This window comes from Thermobia domestica, chromosome 11, assembly GCF_964235325.1.
Source record: "Thermobia domestica chromosome 11, izTheDome1.hap1.1, whole genome shotgun sequence".
Classification (NCBI taxonomy): domain Eukaryota; kingdom Metazoa; phylum Arthropoda; class Insecta; order Zygentoma; family Lepismatidae; genus Thermobia; species Thermobia domestica.
In genome coordinates this window covers 162,137,738-162,154,474 of record NC_137464.1, presented here as the reverse complement: position 1 = coordinate 162,154,474, position 16,737 = coordinate 162,137,738, and the positions used below count along the sequence as shown (strand labels likewise).

Sequence of the window (16,737 nt, the reverse complement as noted above, 5' to 3'; positions counted from 1 at the left end):
TTATGTATATATCAATATTATAAGCTTGAAATTTCGTTTGTACGGAATATTCAGGGATCAAGTTGGATTAGTTGGTTGGTTTGGAGTTCAATATCCCTATCACTACCTACGTGAGAGGTAGACCTACAGCTTAACATGAAAGCCGAGACACATGGATTAATATAAGGTATCGAACCCGGGCCATATCCTGCATATTTAGCCACAAGGTAGCTCTGTATCGATATCGGGTGTATATAGGTCAATATACCAAGTCTATTGATTACGTATTGTGATACAAACGCTGGCAACATCTATATACAACGTAATAATAAGTAGTCATATCGAGCTTATTTGTATTAAACCTGACATGAGTAGCGGTGATTGACTGTAGATACTGGAGGTGTGGCAAATTGCGAAAATGTGCCAATAGTAAGGAAATACAGTATATGTTTAGGTAATGGTGTGGAAGCAAAAAAAAAAAAAAAAAAAAAAAAAAAAATCGCAAACTGCCCTCCATACCCCTCTAATCAGTGCCACTTGATTATGATTTGTGTATTCATACTGAGGTGCAGAGTCGGCTCGTCCATATTGGCTAATTAAGCAGCTGTCGCAGGCAACAAATTTTAGGGGCATCATGACAGGTTAGTTATTATTATTGCTTTGCAGAGTTCATAACATTAATGGGGTGCACAACTAGTATACAACCTATATAAGGTTATTAAAGCAAGTTAGCATATATGGTAGAAAGCTTCATCGTGAACTTGATCGAAATCGAAATGGCATTACCTTATATCCAGGTCAAGAGGGTAATGAATGGTAATTTCAGTTTAAGTAAAGGTCTTTACTTTGACAAAAAGTGTAATATTATTATATCAGGGACGTCAAAATATGTCTCATATAGAGTGTGAAAATACCTAGAGCCGACTCTGCTTAGGTGCTTATTACTCCGATCCCCGTTTTTATCAAAATAGTTCAGAAAGAGAAGAATAATATAATTTATTCATGTAGTTTTCTATAGATCACAAACTACTACTTACAAGCAAGGTTTTCCAAGCGTCACACTCCGTGTTACAGTCTATAAAAGCAATTTGTGTTTAAGAATCAAACCACAACTTTCTATCTTTTGTCTATTTTCCGTTAAACGTCACACATTACTATATCATTCTACAAACAAGACCAAAACCATACAAATTGACTGAATGTCTTCAAAAATTACAAATGTTACCGGTACACATGACTTCAACCTTTTCTCTAGCTTCTGCAGAACTACTACGATTCATTACAGTCAAATGTTTTTAAACTCTTCACAATGTTGCCAGATACAAACTCCACATCCTCCCACCTTTTGATTTATGACAAATAAATCAAAACAAAATCACACTAAGTATCGTACAGGTATCTTCACCTTTCGACCTTTTCTTGTTGTGGCAACACGTTCACCCTTTTCTTCAATTTTACCTAAAGTCAAGTTTTTAGACGGACATTCCTCTTCATCTTTCGCTTGCACAACACTTTCTTCGGTTTGAACAAAACTCACTTCCAAGGGGTACAACCACTGAACAGGTCTTATAATTTCTCCACTCTCAGTCTTAATCCTAGCTACTCTCACAATATCATCCTTCCCAGGGAACACCTTTGTAACTTTTCCTAAAGGCCAGTCTAGTCTTCTCTTATTGTCACTTCCAACAAGTACAACGTCTTCTTCTTTTATTTCTCGACAAGTTTACTTTCCGGTTTGCTTCAGTACTAACTGACTTAAATACTCACTACGAAATCTATCTCTCAATTGTGTTCTTATGTGCTGCAATCTTCTAAATCTTTTTGACTTGTCAACTGTCTCTATATGATCCAGATCAGGTACTCCTATCTCCAAATTATCTTGTAAAAACATAGCTGGAGTAATGGGTGTGAGATCGTTTGAATCTTCTGACAAATAAGTCAACGGACGTGCATTAATAACTGCTTCTATGTCACACAACACTGTACTCAATTCTTCATAACTTAAAGACGCTCTACCCAACGTTCTACGAAGAAGCTTCTTGATCATTTGTATAATTCGTTCCCACCATCCACCCCACCAGGCAGCGGTAGGTGGAATGAACTTCCACTGAATTCTTTCTACTGATGAGTACAAAAAAATTTGTTCCCAGTCGATTAACTTAAAGAGATTATCTGCACCGACAAAATTCGTTCCATTATCAGAATAAATGACCTTCGGCCTTCCGCGCCTGTCAATAAATCTCCTAAAAGCTGACAAAAAACTAGAGGTCGATAAAGACAGTACCAGTTCTAAATGCACTGCACGATAAACGGCACAAGTAAACAAGACAATCCAACATCTTTTCCCATCTTGAAGGAAGAGAGGCCCAGCTAAATCCACTCCGGTTATTTCGAAAACTAATGCATCCTTAACTCTGTCTTCTGGCAAGGAAGCTGGTGTGACATTAATATTTTTTGCATCGTACCGTTTACATTTGACACATCTTCGAACAACAGAACTTATAGTTTTTCTCCCACGAAGAATCCAAAACCTTTCACGCAACTTTGTCAATAATACTTGAACTCCAGCATGAGCTGATTTCAAATGTTCCTTCAATATCAACATCTTCACAACTTCATGCTCAGGTGGCAATACAATAGGACTCCGAAAATCATCTTCATCGAGTCTACGTGCAATTTTAGTCTTTAACCTAATCAAATCTTCACCATCAACAAAAGTACACAATTGTTTCAAACGATCTGGTTCACTCACAAAACATTCTTTCTGAATAGTTCTCATTATAACCTTCTCAGCTGATTCTATTTCAAATACCAATAGCTCACCCGTTAACCTTTTACTTTCCTTTGAACGACAATTATGGATAAAACGCAAGATCCATGCAACCATACGTATTAAATTCTCATAATTTGAAAAATATTGCATATGCCACTTTGGCTTATTTGCAACATTTAATGAAACAACTGTTTTCAGTTTTTCATTATTTACTAGAATCACAAAAAGCATGTAACGTCCAAGAGTTCCTTGTAACATCTTGTGCAAACTGTCTAGGAATCTTTATTTCGGCCAACATCGTCAGTTCTTTATACCACCTGTCGAATTTTCTGGAAATTTCTGAAGATACTGGTGTGTCCCAAGAGTTGTTATTTTCCCAGCTTTCTTGAAGTAACAATTTTGGAATCAACGTCACTGGTGACAGAAATCCTAGAGGGTCAAATAACCTATGAGCAGTAGATAAAATAACTCGTTTTGACACTGGTCCTTCTACTCTGCCTAAATTCTTTGTATCACACAATAAAATGTCTGTACATGTGTCCCATAACATACCTAGAACTGGAGTGTAAACATCATTACTGCCTATAGAAGAACCACTATATACCCATCCTCGTAAATCGAATTTACCTTCACTGAGCAGCTACTTTGATTTTTCGATCAAAGCAAACATTTCGTCTTCATTGTCAACAGACGTGATACAATTATCGACATAAAGGGATTGTTTCAATTTACTAGCTATTTCTTCATATTCACGGGGAGCATTTTCTAAATAGTAATTAAGCACGGCCCCCAACCGAAAGGGACTGCAATTCACACCAAAAACAACTCGCATATGTCTAAAAGTTTTAAACTTCCTTTCGTCAAAATTCTCCCACCAAAGAAATCTTAAATAATCACGATCGTTTTTATTTACCGAAATTTGCAGGAAAGCTTTTCTAATGTCCGATATAATCCCTATTTTTTTTCTCTAAACCTATGCATAAGTGCCGGAATTTCTTCAATTAAGTTTGGACCCTTCTCTAAACAGTCATTCAATGAATATGCACCCTTTGTTTTCGAAGACGCATCAAAAACTGGCCTGATTGGGGTAGTGGAATTCTCTTTTATCACTGCCCTATGTGGTAAATAGTAACTTCGATTGTCCAGCTCCTCCTCCGGTGATTCCTTCTTCCAACCAGTTTCGGAAGACGTTATCAGAGTCTTCGTATCTTCCTTCTTGCCACAGCTTCTTGGTCATCTTCACACATCTCTTTTCAGCTATTTCCTTGTTGTCATGTAGTTCCATAGGTTCTTCCTTCCACGGCAATTTAACTTCGTAACGACCATCTGAATTCACACACAAAGTTTCTTCAAAATGTCTTAAAATCACTTCATGGTTTTCGTTCTTAGTCTTAACTTCTATTGGGTCAGTGATGCCTAACGTATCTAATTTCCACAAATCCGCAATACGGTCACTGATTGACAATAAAGTGATCACAACATTGGCAGACATACCATAACATCTTTTGGACGGTAACTTACCCATTATCGTCCATCTAAACATTGTTCTAACAGCAAATAGTCCTGACTCTAACTTTAACATATCTACTGTTAAAAATTTACTAGCCATATCCGCACCGATTAACAGTTCCATTTCTCCTGTACTATCTAAATCGGACAGCCAAATTTTTCTCTTCTTCATTTCTTTTAACCACGGTCCACGTTTAAGAGAAGGTATCTCACCGCAAATCACTGGTTTCTCTAAAACTTCCATCCTACACGAATGATTGTCATTAACATCAGCTACAAGTATACTATATTTGTTAAGGGACTGCTTTTGTGTTTTGACACCACCAAACAAACTATGTTCTAAAGTTTCAGTACATATTGGTTGACAACCCAGTACTTCCACTACTCGCTTAGAGACATATGATCTCTGTGAACCACTGTCATAAAGTGCACGCACTACACATTCTTTCCCGTTTGTTTTCAATTTTAACTTAAGTGTTTGTAGGAGAAACTCATCCCTACCATTTTCATTCGTTAGCGTTACATTATGCTGTTCTGAATTTTGGTTTGTTTTGTTTTCTAATTTTTCCGAGCACAAAACCGAAAAATGTTTTCCCTTACACAAAAAACAAACAACATTAAATGTACAGTTCTTGGCAGTGTGTTTTAGAGGTTTTAAACACCGAAAACAACACTTTTGCTGCATTAACAGTTTCTTCTTCTTTTCCAGATTCATACTTTTGGCCTTTTCACACTTTTGTGGTAAATGATACGCCTCACAAAAACACACCGTTTGTCCTCTTTTACCGGATTTTGTCCAGAAAACAGATTATTAACAGTAGGCACCCTTTTTCTTCTTTATTCTTTTTAAAATTCACCATGGAAGTTTGTTTCACTTTAAACCCTGCTTGAGCTAACGCAATGCGTTCTTCTCCCTCCACTTCATTTCTCAGAAACTGTAACAACTGTTTTAGTTTCTCACTATACGTATTTGCATTACTGTCACTTACACTGGCAGTCGCTGTATGCCTTAACCAAACCCTCAAAATTTCATCAGGCAAACAAGATTCTACCAAGGGGAATAACATAGCTGCATATTTTTTACTAGTCATACCTATTGATTCTAGCGCACGTAAATATGACTCAAGTTTATCATATAAGGAATACAATTTTAACTTATTTTTGTCATTTGAAACATTCTGTATAACAAGTCCTAACAGTTCACGTATGTAGTACTCTATCAACAATTCTTCTCGACCAAAACGATTGCATAAACTTTCTATAGCTTTATCGTAATTATCGGCTGTGGGTGGATAACTGTTCACTACGTCCCATGCTCTGTTACCGGTACTAATTGCTTGTAGCAGGTATTGGAACTTGTCCTCTTTCTCGATTTCATCATCGTTATGAATTCGTTTGAACTGGCTCCAGAAACTTATCCACTCACTTATTTCCCCACTGAAAGTTTTCAACTCAATTCTCGGTAATTTAAGTTTCTTTTTACCTGTATGACCACCTGAACTGCTAGAAGGAGCTACTTTTTTCAAAATGTTCTCATGTTTTGTTACACGCGCTTCGTCGAACATTTCCCGGTAACTTTCCACGTTGCTGTACTCTTCATTGTAACGTGCTTCACTTTTTTTGCTTGTATCACTAAGCAACAATTCAAGAATATTTTCATCATAGGTTGACAATTCGGTTATAAGTCTCTCCAACTTCGTAAAATATAACTTGACACTTTCCACATTTACATTGTGTTTTTCACATTCAGCCACTAAGCTATTATAAGCCTTTGAAAACGATATCTGCACCGGTTTCCTAGCCTTTACTAATTTATCCATGATTCGTCCTTTTTTCCCGCCTCACGTTGGTGTGCCAAAATGTTACAGTCTATAAAAGCAATTTGTGTTTAAGAATCAAACCACAACTTTCTATCTTTTGTCTATTTTCCGTTAAACGTCACACATTACTATATCATTCTACAAACAAGACCAAAACCATACAAATTGACTGAATGTCTTCAAAAATTACAAATGTTACCGGTACACATGACTTCAACCTTTTCTCTAGCTTCTGCAGAACTACTACGACTCATTACAGTCAAATGTTTTTAAACTCTTCACAATGTTGCCAGATACAAACTCCACACTCCGATTTGCTTGAAACTCCTGGAGTGAATAAAGGAATCAAAAGTGGGACATGCGTGTTTTTTATATCGGCAAACGTGGGGGATGAATGGGGTAAACCCCCTCCTGAAGTGCAAACATAGGTCAATATGACACCTTTTAGAAAGGCCGTAAGTAGCAACGAAAATGCCATATTTTGATTTGGATGAGGAAGTAATGGAACCAAATGCCATCACCAACTCTGAAGAAGTGGATGAAACGTTAGAGGAATATGTGCGTAGTAAAACATCGGGAACCTGCGGTGATATGAATGGTGAGTCTGTTAACTTGGAATAGAAGACGAAACCAGTTGAATTATATAACAGTGGAAAACGAAAGAGATTGTCATTACGGTTCGTTATGCGAAACTACAAGAGATTAACGTCACGAAAACAGTCGTACCGTAGGGAAAAGCAAGTCTCTTCAGATGGAACTCGCAAAGGCAAATTGCGTGAGGTGTCGCTCGCCACAGAAATTTCCAAAGCTCAGTAGGTGTACATTTACCGCTGAATGACGTAGACTACAGCAGTGGGCTTTCCAGGCAAGTCAGGAGCATAACCTAGCTACATTTACGGCCTTAAAAACGTGGCTGTGGGCATTTAAGAGGGTGCACAATATTGTTCTACGTAAAGTGACCAAATTGCTGTTTTCCAACATTAGCCAATGTGTAACTCTAATGGCGTAACTAGTTAGGGCATTGCTAAAAGGTGTCATATTACCCTACGTTTCCACTTTAGGGTGTGTTTACTACCTTCATGTCCCACGTTGGCCGATATATATATATATATATATATATATATATATATATATATATACGAGGGTCATTCGGAAAGTAAAGAACGTTTTTGTATAAACACTTTAATAACTGATATACAAAGGCGAAATTTGTGTTACATACTATGTGATACTTAAGTTACTTTTCGTCATAGTCGCCGTGTAAATTTAAACACTTGTCATACCGTGGTACAAGTTTTTCTATGCCTTCGGCATACACAGTTGCCGCCAAACTGTTGAACCAATCTAACAGCTTCCTTAAGTTCTTGAAATTTCAGGAAAGAAATCGTGCAGCCCATCAATAGTGAATCGCCTATCCTCTTGAATTTTCCGCTCAATTCTTCCTTTGAGTTCGTCAGTCACAACAGAAGGCCTGCCCGAGCGTTCCTCATCGTGCACATTCGTCCGTCCGTCATTAAACATAATGCACCACTTACGAACTGATGCTTCATTCATTACATTTCCATACACCTAAGTGATTTGTCTATAAATTTCTATCGGACGCACTTTCCTTGCATTCAAAAATCTTATCACACTACGAACCTCATACTTGGCGGGATCAGTAATTGTATCGCACATTTTACAGTCGCACAGCGAAGCAATAACGGACCGTAGCGGATCGCAGCTGGTGCCAGACTGAGGCTAAAGCATGCCCAGGTCAATAACAAAGCGGCAGGGGGGGTGGGGGAACACGCGCACGCGCTAGCGCAAAACGTTCTTTACTTTCCGAATGACCCTCGTTTATATATATATATATAAACACGTATGTACTTTTGATTCCTTTATTCACTGCAGAAGTTTCAAGCACATTTGTTTTGTGCGTTGATAGTTATGTCCTTGCTAAAATGTGTCATATTGCCCTATGTTCGCAGTTTATGGGGGTGTTAACCGCTTTCATTGCCCACGTTGGCCGATATATAAAAAAACACCTATGTACTTTTGATTCCTTTATCCACTGCAGGAGTTTTAAGCAAATCTGCGTTGTCGCTGTTAGTTACGGCCTTACTAAAATGTGTCATATAGCCCTATGTTCGCACTTTATGGGGCTGTTTACCCCTTCATCCCCCACATTGGCCGATAGAAAAAACGAGTATGTCATACTTTTGACTCCTTTATTCACTCCAGGAGTTTCAAGCAAATTGGAGTGTGGCACTTGAAAGATCTTGCTTGTTAGTTAATTAACCAGTTCTTTTGAGAAGGTTTTGATCTTGCTTAGTTCGTAATCTAAGGCAATGATGTATCAAAATTGAATTCAAGACTTATTCTTTCAGAGTGGGGAACATATCAAAAATACAAATTATTCCATTAACTGGTATTTTCGAAACACTGAATAATTACGTAGAGAAATTTTAGAATTAATTTTTACTCTCGCACCACAATGAAAGATGTAAGCACCACCAGCTAAATAAGTTTGGTCAAGGAGAAGAAACTTGTACCAGATTGCTACAAGTTTTGAAACAAATTTCTTTAATTACATTTATGCACAATTAACCTTGCTATTTAATTTGAAAAATGGTTGCTGTGGCTATTAATAAAGCAGGGCCTTTAATATATTTTCTTTTTTAAAAAAGTACCGTCAACGTGAAAGCAAAGACGTAAAACGTATTATATTAACTTATCTCCAAGTTATGTTATCTTTTCCACAACGAAATTGACAGAACTTATGCTCAGTGAATACAATGCACGGAACACCCCTAACAGATACATTAACTTTTGGTTTCATTGCTCCTCCTTTATAGAAAATGAATGTTCATCTCCGACACATCAGGACCTTGGAGGAGAAAGGGCGAATCCTGAAATCGGGGTGTTGGGAAATCAAGCTAAAAGTTTTGTAAGTACATTAAGATAGATAGGGCGAATCTTTGTTTATCTTAAATCTGTGAAAAAACTAAGGGCGAAGCAGAGCGAGATGCGCTATCTATATATTGTCCAGACCTGTCCGCTAAGAGGAAAAAAAAATCGATTTTTCGGGTTCGCCTTTTCTCCTCCAAGGTCCTGATATATCATTTATTCTATTCGTAATTTACAACGTAAGACTGTGTGTAAGGAATAATGTAATATTTTGCGAAATAAAAAAAATCAGTCCACTAAGGACAAGAACTCTTTTAAATTATGTGCGCTTATCGTGCACTTTTTATAGCACAAGCGCACATGACCTCTTATTTGTGTGCTCCCGGTCTATGCCCGTCTATTAGACTTAATTCAGCGTTTTCTAAATTGGAGGCTTCTTTTCGAAGCTCCTGATTATCTTACAGGAATTACTACGCCACTGGATCTATTTAATTCTTACTGGACCGATATCCTTCAGTAGTAAATTTTTGTTTCTGTGAGGAAAACCTCTGACTTCCTTAAGTTATGAAGCTGTGACCAGTAACTTTAATGCCGGTAAACATTTTTACAAAACACTCTACTTTAACATATATTGTGACAGCTGAAACAAATAATTGTTCTTTTTTGGTTTTAATTCTTACTTATTTTCTTTTCACCATTATGGCTACTAGGGCATAAAAATGATGGTCCTTCATTGAGTATTATAAAGCAAATTTTTATTGCAGGTGCTCAGTACATTATACAGCATAGCTAATCATCCGTCTCGCTCTTTTATGAGTCAAATTAACGTTGAATAATAGGTTTGTTTCATGTAATTTTGTTGTACATTCACCAGAACTGTTTTTGAAAGTTTGATGGCCCATGGTCTGAAATTAAAGACCTTCACGTAGAAATGTTTTCATTTGCGCTCAAAGATAAGCAATATCTACCATCATGGTAAGCTTGGATAAGATAGGAAGAGTGTAGTCAATTACGTACTATGTGTACTTGTGATTTACTTTTGGAAAAAGGAAACTCAAGTTAAGGATAAAAATTAAAAATAATTTGTTTAACAATACAAACGAATACGTTTCATCAATATTAGAAATATTGGAAGTCAAACTATCTAGCGCATGAAAAATAAGAACAAGTACTTTAACATGGCAACTTACAAGAAAGAAAAGTAAAAGTACAACATGACATTTTCATCGTTTAATAATCATCCACCACTAAATAAAGTCACTAACATTTTAATTAGTCATTCAATTCTGATCATTATGTGAGAATAAAAGTACGAAATCGATAATTACACGCACTTCTAACTATATATAATTTTTTATATACACACCATTTTAGGTGTTAAAAGATGTTAATTGTGTGAAGAAATTTCATCATACGTGAAAAAAATGCTCTTTATGATTTAGAGTCATCAACTTTTAAAGTAGTAATGATTAAAATGAATGCAAAGGTAAAGAGAAAATGGCGTCTCTGTAAGTAGAGAAGAAAACAATAGCAGTTCTCGTGCTGAATGAGTTAAGAGCAACATTTCGTCATTGCTTTCGGTTTCCTAACATGTCATTTTGTGTCACGAAGAGGATGATGGTAGTTTGATCCTTTGTATATTATCTTGGCTACTACGTACAGACACACACATATACAAAATATGATTGCTCTCTGCTTGTTAACTGCCATTCTAGTGCTCGCTGCATCCTTGCCTGCAAGCAACAATCAAAATAGCATCAAGTAAGTTTTGTTGCATAGTGATCAATTTATTAATGGGATTGAGTACCTTCTCTATATTCTCTTTTCATGCCATTGATTTATATGATGCATTCTTTTTTCTTTCAAATAAACGTGAATCTAATTGTTCTTTTAGAGTCGAGTTAAATGTCCCTTGCTCTGTCAAAATGCATTTGCGTTACATACACGTTTAATAGTACTTGAATGAAATTGATGTGTAAATATCAAAACTATATATGATCATGATTATACATGATTATATACGAAAAAACGAAAACCAAGTCAATACAAGTTCTTATACATAAGTTTAATTAAATTTAACAAATGTAAATGTTAATCTGATAAATTGAATTATTCAAGTAGTATGTACTGTATATCACTGTTAGGATTATATGTGTCACTGTAAAGAGTATGTGTATGTCACTAGACAATCTTCTACGGTACTTAACATTATCCGATATGGTACAGTATTTTACACATAAGTAAATAAACAATCTATTCCAACAAAACAAAAAGTACTAGTTATTATTGACAATGAACAATATACTTTTCAGTAACATAAAAATTAGTTTATTTCAATTTTCTTGAAAAACTATTCATGAGATTTTACTCTCAAGTATGTCATTTTGTTCAGTTCGATGTGATTTATCGACTGATATGCATCATCATCATCATCATCATAGAAATTCTGCCACTATTGACAAGTCACTTGCTGCAACTGAGCTTACTTGCTCCACGGTCTTCCGCTAACTTCTTCGTCCTCACGTACGATTTCCCTGCTCTGATATTGTCCATTAATTGTAGTCTCCTTCGCTCTCTCTCTCTCTTTCCTGCCACTATACTCTCCACCACGTCCCTACAGTTTCTTCTTACCCAATATCCTTAACCAGTTCTCTTCCTCTTCTTAAAAATATCTAAAATTGTTCTTTTCTAATTCACCATTTCCAACACTTTCCTATTTGTTTTCCGCTAGACCGAGCTAATTCCTTTCATTCTTCTCCACACCCACATTTCGAGAGCTTCCAGTCGTTTTTCATCGTTTTGCGTAATGTCTATATTTCTGATCCATACAGTACAACACTCCACACGAGGCATTTTATAATTCCTTTTCTCAACTCTCTATTCAAGGTCCCACAAAATAGCGTTTTCTTTCTCCTAAAGGCTTCTCTCATCATTCATATCCTTGCTTTTATTTCACGTTCACACTTCATATCATCACTAATAATACTGGGTTTTATTTTCACCCCATGTTCTAAACAGCTCTTGCTCACGTTTTCTAGTGTTAATGAACTATACCGACAAACTGTAAAAGATGATTTCTTACATCAAAATAAGAGAAAAAGTTCATATGAACCTGTGGGGAAAAGTGCATAGTTCCAGAGCTAGGACTGTCCAAAATCACGAAAAAGCCAAATTTCAAGAACCCCTATTTCGAATTCGAGAGACTGTAGATGGTGGTCCTTATCAACGTAAAGGAAGTCACGCATACGCAATTCCAAAATGCATATTTCATTAATGTTCAATTGGTGTACAAAGTATTCCCTGCAGGATGAAATTCCCAGACATACCATCAACTGAATTTTGAGATATGCTCTGATTTTATGATTGGTCCAAAGTAGGCAAACGATAAGCTTTGATAGCAGTGAACATGGGATCATTTGGCGCAATGTCAGAAGTGTTATGGATCGTCAGCAGCACGGTCTCTTGTACTCGGGAGAACGCATGCTGCAATGTTTTCATTCACTCTTATAAGTGCAGAAAACGTGAAATATACCATGACAAAATACATCGCATCACATGTTATTCCTAACACACACACACACACACACACAAAATAAGAAACAAACGTAGAGCTGCCTGTTCCTAACACTTCCGCCTTCCCTCCGAAGCATTGGATGTCCATTGTTGCCAAAGCTTACCTCCTGCCTATTTTGGACCCTCCATGAAATCAGGGTATATCTCAAAATTCTATTGAGAGCATATCTGATAAGGGCCATTCTTTTTTTCACAAGTCGATTTCTGAAAATGCTTGCTATCATCAGATGAAGCACCCAAAGAAACCGAGAAAAACAAGCTTTTAGCGGCAGACCGTAAACAGGGCTGGAGATAAAGGGGTCCTAAGTTCGAATACAGGACGTAAAAATTGCATATAAACATCATGTAATTTTGAAACAATTGGAGGAATTGAGATCAAATCTGGTTGTCAGTGTCGAATGTGAAGCTATTCGGAATAGGTATATTGCGCATCATATCGGCCATCTTAAAAGTCGCCATATTGGAGTTATCGAAAATGAAGAAACGGGAAGGAAATCATGTGGCATATCAATTTATTCTAGCTTGTTCCCAGATATTCAAATATGAAGTTAGTGTTTACCAACCCTTATGTGTTGAGTAGTTACGGATGGTGGAAATTTTGAACAGATTGCTCCGTTAATTGTAATCCTGCACATGGTTGTAAATGGACACTGTTTCTAAAAATAACAGATACCAGAGGTGACCACAATCGTCGGTGTATGCATAGAAGAGCACTAAGGAGTGTTAGAACCAGTGATTTTAGCTGGAATGGGTCATAAATACACAAGGACTCTGCATGGGACGGGAGTCATGTTTCGTAAGATACTACTCCAACATTTTCCGGTGGAACTACTCAAAATTAGGTTGCAGGTTCAAAACGCTATTCCCTATCAACACTGATTACCCTTGGAATTTAAGCATCTGTAGTTTCCGCCTCATGAGTAACTTTCTCACATAGCTGTTTCGAGGATCCTTAAGGTGCTAATATATTGATAGGATTGTATGTACCTTTAAAGCTTGATTAACAACATAATACTCCCTCATCCACGGAAGTAACTCTAACACTGTGCCCACACTCACAGCCCAATTTTGATCGTGTTTCTGGTTCACGTTGAATCGACTAAAATGGTAGAAAACACTACAATTAATTGCGCCTTTTCAAAATTTCCAGCATCCGTAAAAACTCAACACATAAGGGTTGGTAAAAACTAACTTCTATTTGAATTTCTGGGAACAGGCTAGCCTAAATTGATGTCATATGATTTCCTTCCCGTTTCTTTATTTTCGATAACTCCAATACGGCGACTTTTAGGATGGCCGACATGATGCGCAGTATACCTATTCCGAAGAGCTTTACACTCGATACTCGCACCTCACACCTTTGATCTCAATTCCCTCACTCATTTCAAAATTACATGATTTTTATATGCACTTTCCGCGTCCTCTATTCGAACTTAGGACCCCTTTATCTCCAGCCCTGTTTACGGTCTGATACTAAAAACTTGTTTTTCTTAGGTTTCTTTGCGCGCTGCATCCGATGATAGCAAGTATTTTCAGAAATCGAGTTGTCAATAATAATAATAATAATAATAATAATAATAATAATAATAATAATAATAATAATAATAATAATAATAATAATAAGTCCCTTGTGAGAATTACATCCGGCAGGGAATACCCTGTACACCTATTGAAAATTGATGAAGGATACACTTTTGGATATATATAGGGAGATTTGCGCATCGTTGACGGGTTGACGGAAGCTTCGGGAGATAAATCTACAGGTAAAAAAAAAATAAAGAATGTCATATGAAGATTGGGTGAATGCGGCTTCGTTTGGAGGCTACAGGCTACCTTCCTTTTGCAATATCGCCAGAACGGAGAGAAAGAGGAATGTTGGGTCAAAAGATATCTAAGGAATCCCCATCCAAAGAATACAATTATGCACAAGTGATCAGGGAACACTGGCGGCGCAAGGGTGAGCCGCAAAGAAAGTGAATATACACCGCAGGAAAGTAAACAAATTACACTGAGAAACTGTTGGAAGTGATGCTACATGTAACATTCAACAACAAACGAGAATGAACAAAGGCAAAAATGGCTGCGTTGAAGTCCTATATAGGTAGATCCTATGGGAGGCGGCATGTAGTAATATCTTGGTAACGCAGAAAAGTAGGAATATCGGTACAAAAGATATAAAAGGAAACTCCATCCAAAGAAGACAATTATGCACGAGTGATGATACAACAGTGGTGGCGCAGGGGAGCTACAAAATAAACTTCGTAATTACTAGAGAGCGGATTTTAAGATTCAGCTCCTTTTCTAAAAATGTGGTTGTTATAACAACCAAAGTTTATAATATCTATTTCCGGGCATAAAACGAACTGAAATGAACGCACTTTGTTGCAACTTTTTAATGGATGTTGTACCTTTTTCGCTAGATTCATAAAATTTCCCTTTTTCTTACTTCTTTTACCCTTCAGCATCTTTATTATCCCTTTTCTCTCTCTTTTCTTAAAAATTTTGACAAAACAATATGTTTTATTTTCAATCTGGTTCACACGTAACATTCCATAAATTTAGACGCAATCTTGACGAATTTCCTAGGGATAAATTTGAACTGAATTTGCGAAACTATCCGGACATAGAAACCTTTGCAACGTCAACTGAACTTCCTGTCCATGTGCTTACAAGATGTGTACCACTGGTTTCCGTTGATGTCGAGCGAAGTTTCTTCACGTACCGTGCAAGGAGCTTTTGAGCTCCAAGCGACATAAACTAACATTCGAAAAACCAGTTGCTGAAAACTCAGTAGTAAGTAAGGGTTTCTCAAGCCACAATATTGCTAAATTAATGCTTTTATTTTAAATACCTAGTTTGTTTTAACCACAATTTTGTTACAAGAATGTCGAATGTTGTTCAAGTTTGAGATTAAATAAAACAATTTTGCAATCTGTCAAATGTTTAAAGCCAAGATTTTAACAATATTTGCTGTTTCAGCCCTAATGAATAAAGATTGTTCATGTAACTGTATACTATAGCACTTAATAAAGGTCCTATTAGCACCTTTTGAACGATTTTTCAGCCTCTTTTATTCCCTTTTTCCTACTACATTTTTGCACCTTAAAAGCCGGTCCCGAAATTACTGTATCAGAGCAGTTTATCACAGGAACGCTTGCGATGTTATCTTGATTGTCCTATTCACTACGAATCCACTGACCGTTGTACTCTGCACCATCAATGCGAGTGCTATTTCCATGATAACGCTTCCACTACTGCCTGTAGAAGCTCTACAACCCAACGCTCGTCACGCCCCCTTGTTCCACCTACTGTTGGTGTAAGCCCTCTGTTCATGTAATAACAAACGTAATTTTGTCAAACATTGCGTTCATAATAAACATTGCGTCCAATCATGTCTGTCGAAGTGGGGACAGAGTGCACGTGGGAGGGAGATCCGCGCCTCGAGTTTTCCTTTTATTCATAATTGCCAGATCAAAATTATTTCTGACTCTTAACTGTATTTTCCCATAGTCCTAGTTTCGCTTCCGCGATCTGCGTTTGATTGAATACATATGAATGCTTTAAAAAATGCAAGTCGGAAAGCGAGATGTGTACGACAATTCACTTCACTTTCATTTAACACTACTGATTGGGATACGTATAATATTATCTACCCTTCTAACCCCTTCTCCAGGTAATCTTCAGTGAAGGTGATTTCACGTATAGTAATCCGGGGCGCAAAACGTAATATGTCGAAGTAAAAACAGAAATTAGAAGGTTTGTTACAAACAGTGAGGGAATTACCGTGCTCCCCACTCTTCGCTGTTTACGCTTCTTATCTTTTTTTAATTATTATTCTTATTCTTTTGCAGTCGTACATTTCGCTACCTATGCACCAGGAGTTTTTCAAAGGGATAGTCCAATTGCATACGCATTCCACATGTAGAGTTCCAGCTTTCTTTGTGGTTTATCCTTGCACCGCCACTGTTATGTCATCAATTGTGTATAATTATCTTCTTCGGATGGGATTTCCTTTGAACCGAAATTGCTACTTTTCTGTGTTACCAAGATACTACTACATGACGGCTTCCAAAGAATCTCTGGAGCTTCAACGCAGCCAATTGTCTTTGTTCATTTCCGTTTGTTGCTGGATGTTACATGTAGCATCACTTCTTACAGTTTCTCAGTGTAATTCGTTTACTTTTCTCTGGTGTT

General features: G+C 36.9%; 2 protein-coding genes across 3 annotated transcripts in view; one reads left to right on the top strand and one right to left on the bottom strand.

Moving 5' to 3' along the window:
- Positions 1-1,702: 1,702 nt before the first annotated feature.
- Positions 1,703-2,758, bottom strand: LOC145665338 (uncharacterized). Its single transcript, XM_081732637.1, has one exon. The coding sequence runs from the start codon at positions 2,756-2,758 to the stop codon at positions 1,703-1,705; it is 1,056 nt and encodes a 351-aa protein (XP_081588763.1).
- Positions 2,759-10,524: 7,766 nt separating this feature from the next.
- The window catches only part of LOC145663688 (carboxypeptidase B-like), a 102,408-nt gene continuing 96,195 nt past the window's right edge, over positions 10,525-16,737 (top strand). For both annotated transcript variants that reach the window (XM_081729785.1, XM_081729784.1), the window contains exon 1: positions 10,525-10,731. In XM_081729785.1, coding sequence (XP_081585911.1) covers positions 10,652-10,731 — 80 coding nt within the window. In that variant the 5' untranslated portion in view covers positions 10,525-10,651. The remainder of the gene's footprint in view (positions 10,732-16,737) is intronic.

What these genes read in the sequence shown, in the direction of transcription:
- LOC145665338 (XM_081732637.1), bottom strand. Translation starts at nt 2,758, where the DNA reads ATGAGAACTATTCAGAAAGAATGTTTTGTGAGTGAACCAGATCGTTTG.